General features: G+C 51.4%; 1 protein-coding gene across 4 annotated transcripts in view; it reads right to left on the bottom strand.

Annotated features, from left to right (window-relative positions):
• Positions 1–22,333, bottom strand: part of TRAPPC10 (trafficking protein particle complex subunit 10) — an 87,756-nt gene continuing 65,423 nt past the window's right edge. For 3 of the 4 annotated variants that reach the window (XM_086676097.1, XM_086676100.1, XM_086676099.1), the window contains 10 exons: positions 21,646–22,160; positions 20,471–20,612; positions 19,286–19,444; positions 18,249–18,478; positions 10,942–11,042; positions 9,466–9,592; positions 8,422–8,592; positions 4,946–5,123; positions 1,750–1,944; positions 1–1,411 (listed from right to left, as the gene is read on the bottom strand). In XM_086676097.1, the coding sequence (XP_086532223.1) occupies positions 1,170–1,411; positions 1,750–1,944; positions 4,946–5,123; positions 8,422–8,592; positions 9,466–9,592; positions 10,942–11,042; positions 18,249–18,478; positions 19,286–19,444; positions 20,471–20,612; positions 21,646–22,160 (2,060 nt within the window). In that variant the 3' untranslated portion in view covers positions 1–1,169. The remainder of the gene's footprint in view (positions 1,412–1,749; positions 1,945–4,945; positions 5,124–8,421; positions 8,593–9,465; positions 9,593–10,941; positions 11,043–18,248; positions 18,479–19,285; positions 19,445–20,470; positions 20,613–21,645; positions 22,161–22,333) is intronic. The other variant, XM_086676098.1, reaches the window with a different exon arrangement.

Here is a 22,333-nt window from a genome sequence, read left to right as displayed (position 1 = left end):
TAAAAACAAACACGCATTTATTTTGTCCTTGATTTTTGGTGCAACTTCTACATAAACATTACATCCGTTAGTCTGTACTTTTAAAAATAATAAATCAACCATATGTACAATTAAATTTACAACCGAGAGCAAATTAATCCATTGGTACGGTTACGACTGCAATTTTAGTGGACCGGCAGAGAATATTCCAAGACTTCCGTCATTCCCACAACCAGACTAGAAGCACACTGACAGGGCCCCGCCAATCTCCACTGAAATGGAGCCTCTTAACCTCTAGGACTTAAGGTGCGGAAGAAAGTATCGATTACACAGCGACAATGACATGGAAAGACTTTTAAGGTGAGAAGAAAACAATGTACCAACCCCCAACGTAATGATAATTAAAATAAATACATATTTAATTCCAAGTGCATATGATAATTCAATCAATATCATGGGGAAAAGGGGTTCCAGAAACGTTTATTCCTAAACTATTTCAGTACCAGTGGTCCTTTAGGCCCTGGTCTAGTCTCCCCAAAGTACCTTAAAATGGCTCCAGCTAACGGAGGCTCCAGGCCCTCCCAGTGTGACGTCCCAAGGCACAGAAGGGGCTCCGTTCCCTCCCCCCTCCAGCACTCAGCCTCGCTGACCCGCTCTCAAAGGGTGTTATTCTAGAGAAGCACAACTCATCTGGGTAAAGGATGGTGTTTTATCCCTCAGGAGCCTTACAAATCCAACCGGTCCAGAAAGAGGGCAGCCGTGTGCCCAGAAAGGCATACACGTGTCACTACTAAGACGGCGAGGGTGGCCGTGTGTCCCCCTGGAAGGCCCACGGACTCCATAAGGAGCCGGCAGACCGGGAGGCTGCCGGGTGAGAGAGCAGGGCACAGACCTTCCAGGGGCAGGGAGAGGGCTGGCGGGGGTGGGGTCCAGGCAAACCCCGGAGGCGCCGGCACAAGGACAGGGAGGAAAAAAGAAGCAACGGGGAATCTTACACCACGGACAACACGGAAATGACGCTGTCACTCGGCCGACCGGCTGCGCGCTGACATTCTCTGACGCCTCCACGGCCAGGCAGAATCACCGAGAGTCCGGCTAGCGCTAGGATGTGACGACGGGGGGCAGAGGAGGCGGGACCCCTTCAAGCGCACTCACGAACGGCCTGGGGCGCGCCAGGACCCGAGGCACGGTCATGTGACGCTGACTTCGAGGACGTGGTCGTCTTTGCTGGGGATGACCAGCACCTGCGTGCCCACGCTGGCGTTGAAGACCTGGCCGGGAGGCAGCGCCTGCAGCCGGGGCATGGGCAAACCCCTGTGCTCGCCGCCGGAGGCCAGGTGCGCGCTGCCCCTGCACCTGCCGCCGCTGCCGCCGTCCGGCTGCTCGTCCACGTGCTTGTCCACCGACAGCCCGTCGCTCTCTATCCAGCTATCTGCAAAACGCACAGGAAGTGAGGCGCGGGCCCGCGACGGGGACCTGCTACCTGCCCCGGGGAGCCGCAAGCCACCCAAGCTGACCTTCCGAGCGAGAGAACGTTAAACGAGGCCACCCCTAAGGGGATCCGGCGCGCGGGCCCTCAGAGGACCCAGCCCCGGAGCAGGCGCCTACAACCCGTAACCCCGAGCGGGTTTTCGGTTAGACGCCACCGGCACCGAGCACACGCGACTGGTCAGGAAGCGCGGGCCCTGCGAGCGGAGCCCCCCTCCCCCATCCCCGCACGGAGCCGTCTCTCGCTCCGATGGCGAGCGCACCCCATCTCTGAGTCCTTACCAGCGTCCAGCTGCGAGGAGTGCGCGGAGTGGTGGGGGAGGTATTTGAAGAGCCTGACGTCGGGAAGGGGCAGGTAACCCGCAAAGAGGGGCATCACCTCCATGTGGACGCGGTGAGTGGCCCGGGCGGCCACAGGCATGGAGATGACGCCAGAACTTTTCCCACACACCGCCCAGTTGCTACTGTTGTCGACCACTGAAACGCAGACGAGAGCACAGGTTTGGCCCCGGCAAGAGCATTCGGTTTTCACACCCAAATAAGAGGCGTCAATAGTCCCACGCTCCAGAGCGCAAAATCCCAAACTGGACACAGTCTGTATTTTAATGTCACCTAACTGCTTCTGAACATAAAACGCGTCGGTTTAATAACGAAAATACGCGTTAGACGCATAGGGAAAATCGCTTTTTTCTCCTCAAGTTAAGAAATGAACAGCAGCAATTCAATTTCACTTGAAAACTTCGTGTGTGATGTTTCAAGACGGTGGCCGCCCTGGCTGTTCAACCTGGAACGCGGGCAGGGCAGGACGCTGGCGCGTCTGGTAAGCGGTGGCATAAGACTAGGGGTCCCGATCCCAACTCCGCCGCTCAGACAAGCCTCTCGATGGGACGGAAAGAGACGTATAGAGAGCACCTCCACCCGCGCCTCAGAGAGCCTTCGCGCACGGCAGTCATTGGCACCTTCTACAACACAAACGGGAGGTCACTCGGCACGATGTGAATCCCCAACTGGGAAGGCACTCAAAAGCAAAAAGGAGAGGAGCCTTGTCCTCAAGAAGTGGACGACCTTGCAGAGAGGTTACGGCGTCCCCTCTGTAAGGGGACGCAAAGCAGGAGCCAAGGGGCTTCAAGGACTAGAAGCTTCACGAGCAGCAAAGAAGGGGCAGCAGAGGGCAGGCTGCCTACAGACGGGGAGGAGGAGCCTCTGGGGACAGGTGGCACCAAAGGACACGCAGAGGCCGAAGCCGCATGTGGGAGGGACACGCTGGAGCGGTTCTGTGCGTGGTCCCCAGGGCAGCACGGGGCCAACGCTGCCTTCACACTCCCGCCTTCCCCCCACCCCCCGTGTTGCCCTGCGCGCTGGGCGGGCAGGACCGCGGGTCCCAGCGTGAACCGAGGCCCCACAGGCGGGAGAGTCGTGGCGGTGGGCTCCCCAACACCACACATCTGGGGATAAAAACTGCCACTCTTCCTTAAGCAGGTCCTTCCTGAAGCAGTCAAGTTAGTTTTATTAAATGCAACCCTTAAGTAAACATCTTTTTAACTTTAACTCAGAAATGGTTACAGACTCACAAGAAGTTGCAAATCATTAGAGGGAGGTCCTGTGTGCTCCTCACCCTGGGCCCCCCGAGGCACCGTCTCCGGTAGCTCAGCACGTGGACCCGGGCGCAGCACGGGTCACAGACCACCGAGCTCGCCGCGGACGGCATTAGTGGTGCCGTTCAGTCTGGGGAATTCGGCAGATGTGGTCTCGGGAACGAGTGGGGGGAGCCCGTCACTTCCAAGGCGCCAATGATACAATCTCGAACTCTGATCAAAGTTGGGCTTTTGGAAAGCTTGGCTTTGCCACTGGGATCCAGGCAGTGTCCCAGGACTCAGACCACCCTAATGAGCTCAGCGGGAGCTGGAAACGCGTGCGAACGTGTCACACGGTAGAACAGAAGGTGACAGCACGTGCAGGTCCGCGTGCATCAGGAGGCCCGTTTCCCAAGTGACCAAGCCATGGTGTCACAAAATGCTGCCTGGGTAGAAGAGCCTTTCAAACCACAAGCCAGGGACGCCCGGGTGGCTCAGTCGGTTAAGCATGTGACTCTTGATTTCGGCTCAGGTCATGATCTCACGGTTGTGACACAGAGTCCCGTGTTGGGCTCTGCCCTGCGTGTGGAGCCTGCTTGGGACTGACTCCCTCCCTCCCTCCCCCTCCTTCTCCCTCTGCCTCTCCCCACCCGCCCCCGCACCATGCACTCTCACTCTCTTTCCCTCTCAAAAAGAAAGAAAGAAAGAAAGAAAGAAAGAAAGAAAGAAAGAAAGAAAGAAAGAAAGAAGAAAGAGTCAAACCACAAGCCAGGTCAAAGGATTTAAAGAAACTGAGTACAAAAAGTTCATTCACATGATTTCAGATTCCACCCTGTAACTGGCCTCTAAAAGCCCAGCACTTGTCATGTTTTGGTGTAGTATCACAGAAGGTTGTCTGAAATACTGCCCTGTACCAACTACAGATCTACGCGGGCCTAGGGTCCCATCACGCACTCCAGCCGGCACAATGTGTCACCGCAGACCGAGTGCGGCAGAAAGGAAGGCTCAGCTGCCTTCCGTGGAACCAGGAATCAGATTTGAAAGAACTCAAATCAAGGTCACCCGTCTATTTTCTTTTCTCTCCTTTTTTTTTTTTTTCCAGTTTATTTATTTTGAGAGTAAGAGAGCATGAGATGGGGAGGGGCAGAGAGAGAGAGAGAGAGAGAGAGAGAGAGAGAGAGAGAGAGTCCCAAGCTGGCTCTGCACTGTCAGCGCAGAACCTGAGCTGAAGTCAGACGCTTAACCCACAGTCACTCAGGAGTCCCTTCTCACTGTTTTGTCTTGTTTTGGAAAACAGCTATCTTTCAAGCATGAGTTCGTGTAATGTTATTTTTTAAGTTGCTAAAGAAAGAAATATTTGGCTCCTCAACCACTTTTCAGAGCCTAACAGGTCCCAACACTCCATGCCGACGGCCCTGGCGGAGGCGGAGCGGGGCTTCGGGGGGGGGGGGGGAGTCAGCGAGCAGAGGGGCCCAGGCGGGGGTCAGTGTCAGGTGGGGGATGGAGCGGGGGATTCCAGGAGGCCAGAGGGGAAAGGACAGGGGCAGGGACTCCAGGGCGCATGGGCCGCTGAGCGCCAGAGTTCCGGCCTCGCTTCCACGGCCACGGGAAGGCCCCGAGCCCCAGGCAGAGAGGGACGGCAGCTCTAGGGGCCCCCGTGTTGTCAGCACTGAGCCCAACGACTGCTTAAAAATACCTGTAGGAAGAATGACTCCCCAGAACCAAGTCCAACATCCTGCCAGCCTAGGAACCTGCTATACAACGCAACATTCAAATGAGCTTTTTTGATTCTAGAACATTCTCTCTTCAGACAAAGAACACTATACTTTGAGAAAGGGAGGGCACCATCACTTCAAGCACTGGATTAGCACAACAGCCAGGGGAAGAGATGCCTCCAGACCTACCTTCATACATAAGCTTGGTGGAAAAATACTCGTCGGATTCTGTCAGTGCCTCATCCTTATCCACCTCCAAGAGGTCGGAGAGCCGCGTGATGGACACCTCCAAGGAGCAGAGCGAGCCCGTCCTACAGTGCTCCGTTCCCGAAGGGGGCAGGATCTCAGCTCTCACGTTATATAACGTCTGGGCAAGAAAAAGACAGACAAGCACAGATGCAGAAACAACCTGGAGAAACGCTATTCTAGGCCACGGGGGTGCTGCCCACAGACGTGCCAGAGGGCTGAGGGAAGGGGCCGGCTCAGCCCTTCGCGGAGTCGGCCAGCAGAGCTGCTGCGCACGGCCCCTAAACAATCGCCCTGGAGGGACGGCGTGCCTGGCAAGTCCCCACCTCAGGCACCTCAGTCTCTCTCTTTTTTTGGGGGGTGGGGGGTGGGGGGTGTTTATTTTTGAAAGAGGGTAAGCAGGGGAGGGGCAGAGAGAGGGGGACGGGAAGACAGAGGATCCATCCAGAGTGCCTGGGTGGCTCAACGGGTTGAGCGTCCGACTTCGGCTCAGGTCACGATCTCGCGGTTCGTGGGTCTGAGCCCCGCGTCAGGCTCTGTGCTGACAGCTCGGAGCCCGGAGCCCGCTTCGGATTCTGTGTCTCCCTCTCTCTCTGCCTTTCCCCACTCGTGCTCTGTCTCTCTCTCTTTCTCGAAAATAAATAAACATTAAAGAAAAAAATTTTTTTTTAATTTTTTTTTTTTCAACATTTATTTTTATTTTTCGGACAGAGAGAGACAGAGGATGAACGGGGGAGGGGCAGAGAGAGAGGGAGACACAGAATCGGAAACAGGCTCCAGGCTCTGAGCCGTCAGCCCAGAGCCTGACGCGGGGCTCGAACTCACGGACCGCGAGATCGTGACCTGGCTGAAGTCGGACGCTCAACCGACTGCGCCACCCAGGCGCCCCAAGAAAAATTTTTTTAATGGGCAGAGGATACGAACAGACATCTTTCCAAAGGAAAAAAATGCAAGCGGCCAAGAAGTGCATGAGAGACGTCTGGCGTCATTTACCGTCAGGGAAGTGTGGCAACAGGGCCAGGGTGAGATGCCACCTCACGGCCCCGGGGCTGGCTAGAAGCAAGGAGACACCAAAACAAGTGTCGGTGTGCATGTGCAGACCCGGAGCTCACACGCTGCTGGGGGGGTACTCAACGGTGTCCCTTTGAAAACCAGCGCGGCAACTTCGCAAAACCGTAAACAGAGTCGCCACAGGACCGGGCAACCCCACCCGGTTATCTGCCCACCAGAGCCGAACTCGCAAACACTCGCACGGGGACTCTCACGGCGTTACTGTTCGGAACAGCCCCCGCCACGTGTGTCCCCTCCACGGCGGACACAACCCAGACGGCCAGCCACCGACAACTGGGAAAGGAAACATGGTCTATGCACACAGCAGAATACTCTTCCTCCACTGAAGTCTGAAGTCTGACCTAAGCAACACAATGTGTGAACCCTGGGAACAGTCCGCCAAGGCCAAGAAGCCAGTCGCAGAAAGAGCCGTGTGACACGCTCCCGTGTGTAGGAAGTGTTTGGAACAGGCAGATCTGCAGGTTGCCTAGGGCTGGGGTAGAAGGTTTCTTTCCGGAAAGATCAAAGTGTTCTAAAATGAAGGGGCGCCCGGGGCGGAGTGGGGGGCCTCAGTCGGTTGAAAGTCTCGCTCTTGATCTCAGGTCATGATCTCAGTTTGTGAGATCAAGCTCCACGTCGGGCTCTGTGTGGACAGCGCGGGGCCTGCTTGAAATTCCCTCTCTCCCTCTCTCTCTGCCCCTTCCCGCCTCGTGCTCGCTCTCTTCCTCTCAAAATAAAGAAACACTTAAAAAATATTTAAAAGACAAAATAAATAAAGCAAAATGTTTAAAGTGTCCTAAACTGAGAGCCTGGGGGCCCCTGGGTGGCTCGGTCAGTTGGGTGTCCGACTGGATTTTGGCTCAGGTCAGACCCCAGGGTTGTGAGATCGAGCTCCACATTGGGATCCATGCTGAGTGTGGAAGCCTGCTTGATTCTCTCTCTCTGCCCCTCCCCTGCTCACATTCTCGTTCTCTCTCAAAATAAATAAACATTTAAAAAACAAAAATAAAATGAGACCATGATGATGGCTGCATAACTCTGTCAATATGCCGACTGTGCTGAACCGTCTACTTCGAATGGGTGAAATTCATGGTGTATAGACTGTGTATCTCAATCTCAAAACAGCTTTCCTTAAAAAAAAGTGGCGTCTTTATTTCTGGGCCTCACAGAATGCGTTTTCTTTTTTTAATTTTATTTTAACGTTTATTTCTTATTGAGAGACAGAGAGGGACAGAGTGCAAGCCGGGGAGGGGCAGAGAGAGAGGGAGACACGGAATCAGAAGCAGGCTCCAGGCTCCGAGCCGTCAGCACAGAGCCTGACGCGGGGCTCAAACTCACGGACCGCGAGATCGCGACCTGAGCCGAAGTCGGTAGCACCCGACCGAGCCACCCAGGCGCCCCAGAGAATGCGTTTTCAAAGAGCGATCCACCAGAAATGTCTCTGTGCTCTCCACGTGGAGAGGAAGCAGCAAAGCCAGACGCGACAGCGTGACCGCGGGCGAGTTACCGCGTGGTAACAAGCAGGCCAGACACAGTCACGGCCTCTGCGCCACGGGAGCGGTCGTGGCGCTGGTGTTAAAACACCAAAAAGGCTCCTGCTTGTGGCACGAAAAGACGAATCATGCTGGTGACTACACCGGAATCTAAGTCTGATAAAGACAGTGAAATAAAACAGTGTTTTGGCTGAAAGGGTTACCGAAAAACCCGCTCAGAGCAAGAGCCACACACACAAACACACCCCAAAGTGCCTGACAACTTCAGCAGTAGAGAAGGGAAGGAAACAGCACAAAATCGTGTATTTGCGTTTTGATTTCCCTGACACAACATCCAGCGTCTCGCCAAAGAAACGAACACACAGCTGCGTGTCCTCATCTAGCTCAAGGCTACATTCAGCTCCACGCTTCATGCGCAGGTTATGGGAACATCTTCACAATACTCGTGAAGTCAGTTTCTGCATATTGTCAGCTTTTCTTTTAAAAAATCAGAGAGGTGCCTTATAAAGTAACCCCCCCTGAGCGGGAGCCAGGATCAGGATGAAAGGACTCTAAGAAATAGTTCCAGGACATTCTGAATGTGGGCGAGAGAAAAGGGAGCAGAGATCAGGAGCCTTGGGTCTTTATGAACACCCATCTGAAGGCCGCCGGCAGGCCTGCGCCAGAGCCACACATGTCACCCGAAAAAGACCCGCGGGTCTAAAATAAATCAGCCAACGACTGAGCTACTCCAAGTGTTAACTATTTTCCTCGATCTGTTGCCTCGTTACTCTGAAAGACTTTTTTCTATCCGATTTTTTCTTAATTAAAAGGAGTACGATGCCACCTTCCATTCTCCCACCCCACACTCCCACCAAAAAATAATGCAATACGTACGAAAAAATTTTCCACTTGAAATTCGTAAGTGTACGGCTTTAAGGGGATGGAGAGCCGTCCTCCCGAAGCCGGGGAGGATCCAACGGAGAACCGGCAGCGCAGAGAAGGGGGAGGCGCGCGCGTCCACTTCAGCTCCCACACAAAGAACACTGACTGCTTGCTGCGGACGTGCTGCAGAAAGAGTCACTGTCATGGCGCACACGGACGCAGCGCACACCGCACCCCACGCCGCGCTCCGAGCCCGCCGCCGGGACCCGCCTCCTGGTGCTCCCGCCCGTGCCCCACGGTCCTCCTGCCCTTCTCCACTGGAAGACTGCGCCAAGTCAGTTAAAGGTTTTGATCTTCTCTGACTCCGTAAGCTTCATGGCACAAGGGACCATAAGAGTGCTTCAAGAACGTTTATCAGTACACGGTGTCTCGTACGTTTCCAAACTGGGAAATGCCATCAACCGATGGCAAAGGTCGCCTTTACGTTCAGGCCAATGACTTTAGACTTAACATCAGCCTGAATGAAGCACCAGTACCGCCCGTGAGCACAGGGACGAACTGGGCCAGCGTCTGAAATGGGTCAGCTCTTAGCCGGGGGAAGTCCTTCAAAAATGCTACAGATCACACATCCTGAGAAACCCTTTGAATGTCTGCGACGGCAAGGTCTGCGCTCAGCCAGGCAGCGCGAACACGGGTGGGATGCCTTACAAAGCTACACGGGCACGAGAGGTCTTCCTCGGGCACGGACAGGTGTTCCCAGAAAGCTGTGCACACAGCAGGGCAAACTTAAGGCTGAACCCCTCTCAGAACGCAGAGAGCACTGTCCCCAATCCGCCCCGTGCCGCCCAGCCCGCAGGAGGCACAGCACGCACGTCATGGCAACGACGCGGCCGTTTCAGAGCAGACGCGCTTATCGCCGGGACGTCACTCTCGGGGCTGCAAGGCTCACTCTACAGGCAGACTATGTCTTCATCAAAACCTGCTGGAACCACCGTCGCACCCTGGCCCCCGCCGTTTCCTGCCGGGGCTGGACGCTCCACCCCAGAGAGCCGTTACCTGCGGGGACTTCGCGTTCAGCGGCACCAGCCGTAGGTCGGCGTTACTGTCAGGATCCACGAGGTGACCGTCCGACAGCTCAAAGTCAAGTTCCGACAAATTCTGGACACAAACTTGAATGTACTTCCTGAAGCAGAAAAAGAAAGAATATGATTTTGAAACTTAAGAACTTCAGTAAACGTACTCTGGTTTCTTGAGAAGATCTTCCTGGGGAAGTGAAGTAGGAACCACTTGTTACGTGTGTTTCCACCTTCGATTTTATGGGGGAAAGTGTCCCCACCAAAACCCAATCTCCCCAAGCAAGCTGCTTCTGAGGAAAACCGGACCAAAGAACGTTCTGTTTCTGACCCAGTGCCGTTACACGGCTGTCACTGGACTTCTGCACACGCAGCAGCTTGCGGGGAGTTAGGCTGGAGAGTGATGGTCCCGGAGAAACGAAGTGCGGGGTCCACGTCGACCCCTGATGCACACGACGACAAGTCTGAATAAAGCGACCCAGGCTCTGCTCGGAAGCGCTGGTGTCTTCGCCATTAACATCTACGGTTCCCTCCCCGTAACATGAAGGAAACGCAAGCAAGCCGCTAGCAGAGCGCCCGCTCTAAATACAGTTCCGACACCGTTGTTCCCAAATGATGCAAAGGTCATCCGAGGTCATCAACGGATGAAAACAAAAGGAATTTTGTGACGAGAGGCCAGACTCAGCCCTGAGCCCAGGGAGCAGTGTGCACGTCACCACTTATGGTGGGACAGTGGGAAACGGTCTCCTGGCGGGGACACACGGCACAGGGCTCCGCCTCCAAGCGCTCGCGTCCAATGGCCGAATCAGAATAGAACCCGGCTTCTAGAGCAGAAGCGCTTCCCCCCTGGAGGCGGTTTTGCCCCTGCAGGGGACGTGGTGCTACACCTCAAGACACTTCTGGTGGCCACAGTGGGGGTGGGGAGGATGGGGAGGGCCACGGGCATAAAACGGGAGTGGCGGGGGTGTGCAGAAGCCCCGCGGCCCCCCCAAACAAGGGGCTACCGGACCCGAGCGTCAGTAGTGCTGGGGCTGAAATCCTGGCTCAGACGGAACTAACAGTTGCCTTTGGAAACAGTTACACAAACCCACAAGATCCTGACCAGTCAAGTTCAGAATGGTGGACCTTCTAGAGGAGAAATGACCCAAGTTTGTCAATGGGTCGCTGGCTTGAGAAACAGGAGAGAAGAAAGTCTCTAATAATCAAATGGGGCCTTGGTTTGGATCCCACTGCCCACATCCTAACCGCACAAAGGCATTTCTGAGACACCTGGGGAAATGTGAATCCGGACCGGCTGTTACAGAGCAGCAGGAAATCCCTGTGAATCTCAACACGTGGAAAGCGGCGTCACGGTTACGTAAGAAAACATGCTCAGTGTCCCTGAGGCCGAGCTCTGCGCAGCCAGGGGCTCCGTGGAGGAGGGCGTGGGGCAGGAGCAAGGCCTGGGGGCCACCTTTACCGTGTCCCGGCGGACAGAAGAGAGTGTGTGGTCCTGAAGGGCACGCTGAAGGTCAGGGCGATGACAGTGGAGTAGATGGACCACGGGCAGTCAATGGACACCTGAGGAGAGACGGAGGGACACGCGTTCAGACCACTCGACGACCACAGCCACCGCCACACCATCCATCCAAATCAGCGGTGGCTGCCAATCTCTTAGACATTCGATGGCCTCGCCATTTCTTGCTTAGAAAGCAAACCTCCATTAATCACATGCATGAACAAAGGGGAAACATAAAACTACGTACACAGACGAGAAAAATAAACACGGAAGCGGCCAAATGTGCGGGAGTCACCAGAACGGTCTCCAAAGCTCCAGAGCTGATGCCGTGGCAAGGAACACCAGCGCCACCTCGCTCTTCCCACACCAACATGGCCGCGACGCCAAAGGCGGTTTTTAACGTGCGGGAGGTTATAACAAAGTGCTCTGTCAAGTCGACATGATCAATCACTGTTACAAAATGAATTAGCCAAATAATCCACACGACAACGACTACGTAACAGAGAAGCAAGCACTTTGGGGGCGCGGTGTGGACCCAGCTGGTAACTCCGCTAAGGGCATGAGCCTTGCTTCAAGCTTCCGTTTACTTCCCCCTGGAACAAATGACACAGAGCACAGATGCATGTTCATCCAGCCCTGGTTTCACGCTCACGTTGAAGTAAGTATCAACTTCACCTCCTGAACTCTGTTACCAGATAAGGGAAGAAAATGTCAAGGAATGAAAATTAAAACATTATCCCTGAGGTGCTGACCAGTCTTGTGTTCTAAGCCTCATCTCTCTGCGATGACTGTGTGTGTTAGCCTGACGCATGTTTTTTTTTTTTAATTATTCGACTTATTTCAACTAAAAAAAACACACAAAAAACAAAAAAACCCAGCTCACCCATTTCTCCTGTCTCATCTCTCACCCCTGCCTCTGGCATCCACCGGTCTGCTCTATCTATGAGCTTAGTTTTAGTTGTTTTTAGATTCCATATAGAAGAGAGATCGTATGGTATTTGTCTTTCTCTTATTTCAGTGAGCGTAACGTCCTCAAGGTCCATGGGAAGACTGCAAATGGCAAGATTTCCTTCTTTTTTATGGTGAGTAATATTCCACGGTGCATCTACACAATGTTTTCTCTATCCATTCATTCATCCATCGCTGGACACTTAGGGCTGTTGCAAATAAAGCTGCGGTGAACACGGGGGTGCAGATACCTTTTCAAGTAACTGTTTTCATTCTCTTTGGATAAATGCCCAGAAGTAGAATTGCTAGATTGTAGGGTAGTTCTATTTTTAATGTTTATTTTTGAGAGAAAGAGAGAGAGAAAGAGAGAGACAGGGGGTGAGCAGGGGACGAGCAGAGAGAGAGGGACACAGAATCCGAAGCAGGTTCCAGGTTCCGCGCTGTCAGCACAGACCCCGATGCGGGGCTCGAACCCACAAACCATGAGATCACGGCCTGAGCTAAATCGGACACTCAACCGACTGAGCCCCCCAGGCGCCCCTATTCTTAATGTTTTGAGGCACGTTCATACTGTTCTCCAGAGCGCCGCCCCAGTCGGCATCCCCACCAACAGCACATGAGGGCTCCGTCTCTGCACATCCCATCAGCCTGACTAGTAATGTTGAGCATCTGTGTGTCTTCTCTGGAAAAATGTCTATTCAGATCTTCTGCCCATTTTTATCAGGTTGTGGGGGCTTTTGCTAGAGTTGTAGGAGTCCTTGATATATTTTGGGTATTACCACCTTATCAGATAGATACGATTTGAAAATATTTTCTCCCGTTCAGTAGGTTGTCTTTTGACTCTGTGGATGGTTTCCTTTGCTGTGTAAAAGCTTTTTTATTTGATGTGGTCCCACTTGTTAATTTTTGCTTTTGGTGTCAGATCCGTAAAATCACTGCCAAGACCAATGTCAAGGAGCTCACCACCTATTTTCTCCTAGGATTTTATGGCTTTAGGTCTTACATTCTAGCTTTTAATCCATTTTGAGGTTTTTTTTTTGTGCGTAAGACACGGGTCCGGCTTCATTCTTTTGCATGTAGCTGCCCAGTTTTTCCAGCACCATTTATCTGAAGACACTGTCTTTTCTCCATTACACATTCCTGGCTCCTCTGTCATAAATAAACTGATCACATACGCGTGCATTTATTTCTGCACTCTATATTCTGTTCCACTGATCTGTGTATGTGCTTTTATGCCAACACCATAATGTTTTGATTACTATAGCTTTGTAATATAGTTTGAAGTCAGGGAGCATGGTGCCCACAGCTTTATTCTTTCTCAAGAAAGTGGTGGGTATTTGGGGTTTTTTGTGGTTTCATACATTTTACGATTCTCTGTTCTATTTCTACAAAAAATGCCATCAGAGTTTCGGTAGGGATTACACTCAATCTGTATATTGCTTTGGGTAGTTATGGGCATTTTAACAGTATTAAATCTTCCAATCCAAGAGCACAGGTTATCTTTCCATGTATTTGTATCTTCTTCAATTTCTTTCATCAAAGTTTTGTAGTTTTCTTTCTTTTTTTTTAAAATTTCACTTATTTGATTGATTTTTTTAATTTACATCCAAGTTAGTCAGCATATAGTGCAGTAACGATTTCAGGAGTAGAATCCAGTGATTGGTCCCCTACGCACAACACCCAGTGCTCACCCCAACAAGTGTCCTCCTTAGTGCCCCTTGCCTATTTGGCCCATCCCCCCCCCACAACCCCTCCAGCCCCCCTCATTTTGCTCTCTGTATTTTAGACTCTCTTATGTTTTGTACCCCTCCCTATTTTTATATTATTTTTATGTTTTTAGATTCTCTTATGTTCATCTGTTTTGTAGTTTTCAGTATGTGGGCTTGTCACCTCCCTGGTTAAATTCATTCCTAGGTATTTTATTCTTTTAGATGCAACTGTAAATAGAACTGTTTTCTTTATTTCTCTTTCCAATAGCTCATCATTAGTATAGAGAACCACAACAGATGTCTGCATACTCATTTGGTATCCTGCACCTTTACTGAATTTAAGTTTTTTGATGAAGCCTTTAGAGCTTTATATATATGTATACACACACACACACACACACACACACACACACGCAATATGCCATCTGCAAATAGTGACATTTTACTTCTTTCCCTCCGATTTGGATGCCTTTTATTTCTTTTTTCTTGCCTAACTGCTCTGGCAAAGACTTCCAGTACCACGTGGAATAAAAGTGACAAGAGCAGGCATCCTTGTCTCACTCCTGATCTTAAAAGAAAGGCTTTCAGCGTCCAGCACATTATTAGCGTGGGCTTGTCATACGTGGACTTTATTACGTTGTGGTATGTTCCCTCTATCTCCACTTTGTTGAGAGTTTCTACCATAAATGGATGTCGAATTTTGCCAAATGCCTTTCCTGTGTCTCTTTTCAGCCTTCACTTCGCTACTGTTACCATGGTGTATCACACGGACGGATTTGTGGCTGGTGAACCATGCTTGCATCCCTGAAATAAAGCCCTTTTGATCATGTGTATGATCCTTTTAGTGTATTGCTAAATACGGCTTGCTAATATTCTGTTGAGGGCTTTTGCACATAGGCGCATCAGAGACACTGGCCTGTAATTTTTGTTTCTTGTGGTGTCCTTTTCCGGTTTTGGTACCAGGTCAGTGCTGGCCTCGTAGAATGAGTTTGGAAGAGATCCCCCCTCTTCTGTTTTCTCGAAGAGTTTAAGAACTGTAGTAAGAATGTACTAAGAATTAATACATCTTCTTTGAACATTCTGTAGACTTCACCAGTGAAACCTTCTGGCTGGACTTTCATTTGTTGGGAGGTTCTGATTATTGATTCAGTCTCCTTACTAGTAATCATTCTGTTCAGATTTTGTTTCATCATGGTTCACTCTTGGTAGGTGGTATGTTCCTAGGAATCTATCCCTTTCTTCTAGGTTGCCCGATTTGTCGGCATACGATTGTCCGTAACAGTCTCTTGTGATCCTTTGTATTTCCGTGGTGTCAGCTGTAACATCTCCTCGATTTCTGATGTGAATCCTCTCTCTTTTTATCTTGGTGAGTCTAGCTAAAAGTTTGTCGATTGTATCGTTTCAAAGAACCAGCTCCCAGTTTCATTGATCATTCCTATTGCCTTTTTAGTCTGCTTCATTTCTTTCTGCTCTAACGTTTGTTATTTCTTTCCTTCTACTAAGTCTGGGCTTTGTTCCTCTTTTTCTAGTTCCTTCAGGTTAGTAAAGTTAGGTTACTTGAGACTTCCGGTTTCTTGAGGTGGGCATTTATCCCTACAAACGTCCCTGTTAGACCTGCCTTTGCCACATCTGGCCAATTTGGGTATGTCCCATCTCCATTTTCATTTGTCGCAAAGCATGTTTTGATTTCTCTTTTGAGTTCTTGTTTGACCTAGGGGTTGTTCAGTAACCTGTTGTTTAATCCCCGCATATCTGTGAATATTCCAGTTTTCTTCATGTAATTAATTTCTAGTTTCATACTGTTGGGGTCAGAAAAGATGCATGACGTGATTTCAATACTCTTAAATTTGTTAAGTCTTGTTTTGTGGCCTAATATACAATCTATCCTGGAGAATGTTCCATGTGCACTTGAGAAGAATGTGTATTCTGCTGCCTGTGGACAGAATGTTCCGTAAACATCTGTTAAGTCCATCTGGTCTAATGTGTCACTTAAGGCCAATGTCTCCTTACTGATTTTGTCTGGATCATCTATCCATTGATATAAATGGGGCATTAAAATCCCCTACTATCATTGTATTGCTGTCCATTTCTCCCTGTAGGTCTGTTAACATTTGCTTTACATACTTAGCTGTAACCGTGTTGTGCACACAAACATTTACAAGTGTTCTATCTTCTTGTTGGATTGACCCCACTAAGTAACACTCTCCCCCTTGTCTCTTATTATAGTCTTTGTTTTAAGGTCTATTTTGTCTGATAGAAGTCTAGCTGTTCTAGATTTTTGATTTCTTTATTTGGTTTCACTGTTGTCTGTGTGTGTCCCTGTATCTGAAGTGAGCCTCTTGTAAGCAGAATATCCACAGGTCTTGCGTTTTTCACCCATTCAGCCGCTCTGTGTCTTTTGACTGGACACAGAGTGAGTTCGTTTAAAGTAATTACTGACAGGCACGTGCCTGTTGCCATTTTTGTTGTTTTCTGTTTCTGTAGTTTCTCTCTGTTCCTTTCTTCTTTTCTCTTTGTGGTTTGATGACTTTGGTGGTATGCTTATGTTCCTTTTCTTTACTTTTTGTGCATTTGCTACAGGTTTTTGCTTTGTGGCTACCATGTGGCTTACATGTGACAACTTGTATCTGTAACAATCTATTTTCAGTTAATACTGAAGTTTGATCCCATTCTAAAGCTCAACACTTTTACTCTTCCTCGCCCCCACATTTGATATTTTTGAGTCATGCTTTATATCTTTCTATCTGTGTGTTCCTTAATGAGTTATTATAATGGTAGTTATTTTTACTACTTAGGTCTTTTAACCTTCACATTAGCTTTATAACTGATTAACCCAGTACTTTTACTATATACTTACCTTTCCAGTGAGATTTATTCTCGCACATGTGTTCTCGTGAACACCCTTTCTTTTCAGCTTAAAGAATTCCCTGTAACAAGGCCGGGTTAGTGGTGATGAACCCCTTTAGCTTTTGTTTCTCTGGAGAGCCCTTTGCCTCTCCTTCGCTTCTGAGTCGTAACTTTGCCGGGGAGAGTATTCTTGGTTGGAGATTTTCCTTTCAGTGCTTTGAATGTATCGTGCCTCTGCCTCTGGCCTGAAAAGTTTCTGCCGAAAAGTCTGCCGATAGACTTAGCATCACGTACATGTACATAACAAGTGGTTTTCATCTTGCTGCTTTTAAGGTTCTCTCCTGGCTTTTACTTTTTGGTAGGTAATTATAAGGTGTCTTGGTGTGGGTCTCTCTGGGTTCTTCTTCCTTGAAACTCTCTGGGCTTCTTGGATCTAGATGCCTGTTTCCTTCCCCAGATTAGGGAAGTTTTCAGCCATTACTTCTTCAAGGAGATTTCTGACCCTTTCTCTCTCCTCCTCTGGAAGCCCCATGATGCAAGTATTAGTCTCCTTGATGTCTTATGAGCTGCTAACTGTCTTCACTTTTTGTCATTCTTTTTGCTGCTCTCATTGACTGAGTTCCACTGACCTCGAGTGGCTGATCCTTTCTTCTGCTTCATCTGGTCTGTATTTCAGTTCAGCCGTTCTGTTGTTCACTCTGCGATTTCTCTTTGGTACGTTCTTGTATTTCCCATCTCTTTGTTGAGGTTTGGTGTCCATCGGTTTTTGTCCTGTTTGGTGAGCGTCTTCGTGACCATCGCTTTGAACTCCTTATCGGTAAACTGTCTCCGTTTCCCTGAGATGCTTTTTCCTGAGGTTTTATCTTGTTCTTTCCTGGGAGCATATTCCTGTTTGTCCGTTTCGCTGGACTCTCCGAGTTGGTCCCTGTACCAACTGGGAACACCCGCCTCTCCCAGTCTGGAAGGAGCGGCCTCGTGTAGGGGATGAACCTCGTCATTCAGGCCCGTCCCAGCTTTCGGTTGTCACTCAAACCTTCGTGCTGTCCCAGCACCTGTTGTGTCTTTGATACCTCCCGCAGTGGAGGGTGTGCCAAGACTTGTCATTGTCCCAGAGCGGAGGGTCTCAGCACGCAGATTCAGGGTGACTGGAAGCCAGGCCCACCGGCAGCAGCTTTTTAAGGTGTGCAAATACGTACAGTCCTGTGGGGCCATTAAAAACCCTCAGAAGTGACATCTGTGTTGCAAGACATGGACATGCCCGAATGAGCACAACGGCAGCTACGCAGTCCTTGAGCTGAAGGACCGTGGATGTGGACCTAAGCCATGGATCTCTCAGATAACGGTCGATCGACATCAACATCAAAGCGTAAAATGATGGCGCTTCCTCCTGGCTAAGTCTGATGGGGCGTTTCAGTGGACAGAAATGGAAGCACACCAAGACACAGAACTCAGCCTAGCCTCTTCATCAAGACAAATGGACTACAGACCCAAACTTCCCTCCCCTAAGCAAACATTCTCTCTTACGATACACCGTCCTTCCCTCTTGAGTTGGTGTAGGAAACTCAGAGCCTGTTTGTCTCTGTCCTTGCACGACGTACCCCTTATCTAAGAAAGGGTGATTCGAAGCTACACATGCTAAATCCAACGAGAGGCTGTGACATCAGGAAAGGGCAATCTGCCACTTCAACAGAAGCCCCCTCTTTCGCGCGAGTGCGGCAGGCAGAGGCTGCCTTCCCGAGCTGAGCGATTCCAGCCCCTCCTTACTTTGTGGTCTGTGGTAGCCATGCACTGGCCGGCTTTCTGTGTGTCCTTATGCTTCCTGTGGGACTCTGTCATCCCCAGCACGCTGCTCTCTCCTCCAGTTACTGGAGCTGAAGGTAAAGAGAGAACTTCCAGTTCAAATTCAATCATGTGGTACGCAGGAGCAGCGGGCAGACTGATGCTTGTGACCTTGTCAGACGACTGAACCCGGAGCAATGCATCAGAAGCCTTTTCTAGGAAAGACAGAAAGAGTCACTTCTAACACATTCCCTCCGCTGTTCCTTTCTCTACTAGTAGGCGACAGGCTCAGCAGTGAAGGTCCAGCCCAACTCCTGCTGCTGCTACGTGTGCAGAAGAGTGTACTAGAAAGGATTACGGTGGGAGGGCAGAGGCAGGAAAATCGGGAACAAACCCTCTAAGACAGTAATACTGTCTGGAAGCTGGCTGGCCGTGGGCCAGAGAACGGTCGCTGTGCTAAGTCTGAAAGCAGAAAAGGGACACTTCCCACAGGGCCCACCCGTGGCCTACTGTGTGTTTCCCTGCATCACGTGCTCCCGCTCCGTCCCACCACCAGACCCACGCCTGCCCAGAAGGGGACCAGTGTCCTCTCTCCACACCTCCTGCCTGGGGACCGGGGGACACGGGACTTTTTTAGGGCTTCTGCCCAGTGCCTAAAAAGGCTGATTTGCTTTTGCTTTTTGGTGATGGGGGTGGGGGTGGGGAGGTGGGAGGAGACTGGAGGCTGACAGGGCATCATCTTGGAGCAGGGACCCCAGCCAGGATACTGCATTACAAGTCCTTAGCAAGCTCAGCACCGCCTGGCCACCAAACATATGCACGGCTCTCAGTCCATCCCCCCCCCCCCAAATATAATGTCCCATCCAGCGACAGGGTCCTAGCCCACCTACAGGCAGGCCATTGCCATGAGAGAGCTGCAGGGAGAAGTGGTCCTCAGACACCGCCTGAGCGCGGCCTGGACGACAGGCGCCTTACAGCCTCACACGGTAGGGTCCGCCTTCACCAGGTGACTGCCACCTCACCTCTCGTGTTGGAGTAGATCACTGCTCTGTTCTCTGCGTGACACAGGATGAGCATGGCTTCCGCGTTGCTGAGCTGCAGGCTGTCCCCGTTTTTTACTGTATAATGGCCAGTGGTGACAGTGAACTTTACCTTCTGAGGGATACCAGCCAGAAGGCTATCTAAAGGGAAAAAGACAGCGATCAGTATCACAATCAGTGGACGGAAGGCCCACCGTGAGGTTAAAAGGATGCTCCGTTTCTCCTACTAAACCAGATGTGTTCCCTTTAGGTGCTCCATGATCCCCCCACGGCCCACCCCTCCACCCTCACTCTTCATCTCGGTGATGTGGGGTGCACAGTTGAGGGGGCCCTCGCTGGGAACAAGAGAACCTGAGACCCGTCAGTACCGAGGAGAGACCTGGGGATCACAGTGGCAACCACGTCTGTGAGGGTCTCAAAACTGATCTGCCAAAAAGGCAGCGAGAGAGAATCCGGTAAGGACACTAAAGACCGGACGTGGAATCGAATGTACTGCTGCTATTCAGAACCGCTTCTGGCTTCTTCGGGTTAGGTCTGGACCTTTGGGCAGAAGGTGCAGCCACTGCTTTCTCCCGGAAGGAAATGGAGGGCGGAGGTGGGCCGCGGTCTCTGTGAATCCCACCCCAGGACGGGCAGAAGGAAGAAGGCAAGAGGCGAGGAAGGGGGAGGAGGAAGAAACAGGTGAGAGGGGTGGGAAGGCGCAGGCAAGAACGGGAGTGAGGGCCATGGCCGGGAGCAAGGTATGAGCACCGCGACCATGGCGCTCGGAGCACTTGGGCCCTCGGGGCCACGGCGCTAGGTTCGTGTCAGCAGAGGCCCTCCGGTGGCGCCCTGGAACCGGCTGAGACGGCTCAGCACCCGAGGGCCTTCCCTGGAGGCCATGGGGGGCTTTTTTTTAAAAAAAAGAAAAGTAGGGAGTATGGAGAGAGTAAATAGAAAAAATGCTTTCCTTGACTCTTCTTCCCAAATGGAAGAAATAAGCCAAGTAAATACGTCGTCTTCGGCCTAAACAGCTGAGAAATTCACTCCTCTGTGCTTTCAATTAAGCGCCACGTGGTCTTTGCGCCAGTTCCTCCTACTCTGAGGACTTAACAAAAGGGCAGTGGCTGCGGAGAGGGACCGGGGGACCCCTCGGGAAGGGCCCCGCCCAGCCCGGCGCCCACTCACCGGCCAGCGGCTCGACGCGCAGTTGCGGCTCCTGCGAGTACACGTCGTACTGCACCGGGGGGTACAGGTGAGGGAGGACGAAGCGCACCGGGCCCACCGAGGCGCACAGCTGCCGCAGCGTGTACGTTCCGGGCTCCCTGGCCTAGAGGCACAAGCGGGCGAGTCACCCCCACTCCTGTACCAATCCGATCTATCGATCTATGGATCCTCCGAGGGAGGGCTGTGCCGTCCTAGCGGCCCGTCCCCGCCCCGCCCTCCCCCCTCCGCCCTGCACTTCCAGGGCCAGCCGCACAGGAGGTCGCTCGGGAGCGCCCTCCACCCACATCGAGGATTTCCTAAGTCACTGAGGCGTAACTTTGCCCTTCTGCTTCTAGTCCGTTATTTTCAATGGAACAAACTGGCGTTCTCTTCCGACAGGCGTTTAATGGAACATCCGGCATGAGATCGGAGCCCTGCTCTGGGCCTACACTAAGAACTCGTGACCAACAGCGAGCGGTACTTTGCGCTGGCCACGTCGTCAGTCCCGGAACTACAGGGCTCTCTGCCTGAGGGCAAGGTTTGGAAGAGAGGTCAGAGCCGCTAATTTGAGAGAGGTCAGAGCCGCTAATTTGACAGCCGAGCAGCCAACAAAAGGAAACAGAGTTTAGTATGACAGCCACCTTCTTTGAAAGCACAGGCCAACAAATGGTATTTTTTAATACCAGCGAGAGCAAACAGAATTATCCACGTTAAGAACTTCTTTCACAATGTATCAACTGCCAGGTGCCTGGGTGGCTCAGGCAGTTAAGCATCAGACTCTTGATTTCGGCTCAGGTCACGATTCATGAGATCGAGCCCCACGTCCGGGCTCGCGGGTGGAGCCTGCTTGGGATTCTCTCTCTGCCCCTCCCCGGCCAGCATGCTTGCACCCTCTCTCTCAAAATAAATAAATAAATAAATAAATAAATAAATAAATAAATAAACAAACAAACAAACAAACATCTGTAAAAAAATGTATCAACTGCCATAAATCTGTTCAAGTATAAAAGATTTTTTAAAACGTCAGTCTATTTTTCTTTAAGGATACAAACAAAACCCAGGGTAGGGCACAGAGACGCCACACTTCCAACAGCTGGGGCGAGCTCGACACCCTTCCCGACCCGTCTTTAAAGTCAGCTCCCCACCTCGACACGTACCTGCGTCTTGAACGTTATCCTATTGGCCCCCGGTTCCAGAGTCACACCGCTACATCTCAGCACATGGGCCCCGTCCTCCAGAGCCACACCGGAGGACGTTTCTAGGGAAGTGCTGCTCTCCTGCCTTCTCAGGAGCATGTGAACATTCCTGCATATAATCCCCGTTGTGTTCAAGGAATTGTCCGAAGGACTTCTCTCAAACATCTCATACAACTCCAGCGCGGGTAAGTCGTTCTGCGGTGCGGGGAGAGGCGAGGTCTCTGGCGGAAAGTTAATGGTCCCATTGGACGTCTTGTGCTTGGTCAGCCACTCGGCGGTCTTGCGGTAGTTGTTTCTGTCGATGCTGAAGTGGACGTTGATGGCGACCTGCTCCACGTGGACGGGCATGGGCATCTGGCTGCACAAGGTGATCTCCACGGACAGAACCCCCCCCACGTGGACCACGGCGTTGGAAGGGGTAAAATGGAGGTCTCTCAGCTGTGCAAAACAGTGCAGAGGGAGCACTATTTTCTGACCTGTAAACGCACATTACCACGAGTTAGTCGCCAGGTCTCACCTTGGCTTGCCTGCAGGCGGCGGGGCCTCGGTCGCTACCGGGCACGAGAAGCAGGAAGCGACGCTATTCAGAGGGGACGGCGTAAACCCCCCCGGCCCCGCGCCGTCTTCACACAGCTAAACGAGGTATTTG

This window comes from Puma concolor, chromosome C2 (genome assembly GCF_028749965.1).
Source record: "Puma concolor isolate L17-30 chromosome C2, mPumCon1.1.hap2, whole genome shotgun sequence".
Classification (NCBI taxonomy): domain Eukaryota; kingdom Metazoa; phylum Chordata; class Mammalia; order Carnivora; family Felidae; genus Puma; species Puma concolor.
The sequence above is the reverse complement of the archived record's forward strand: the minus strand, read 5'-3'. Positions and strand labels throughout refer to the sequence as shown.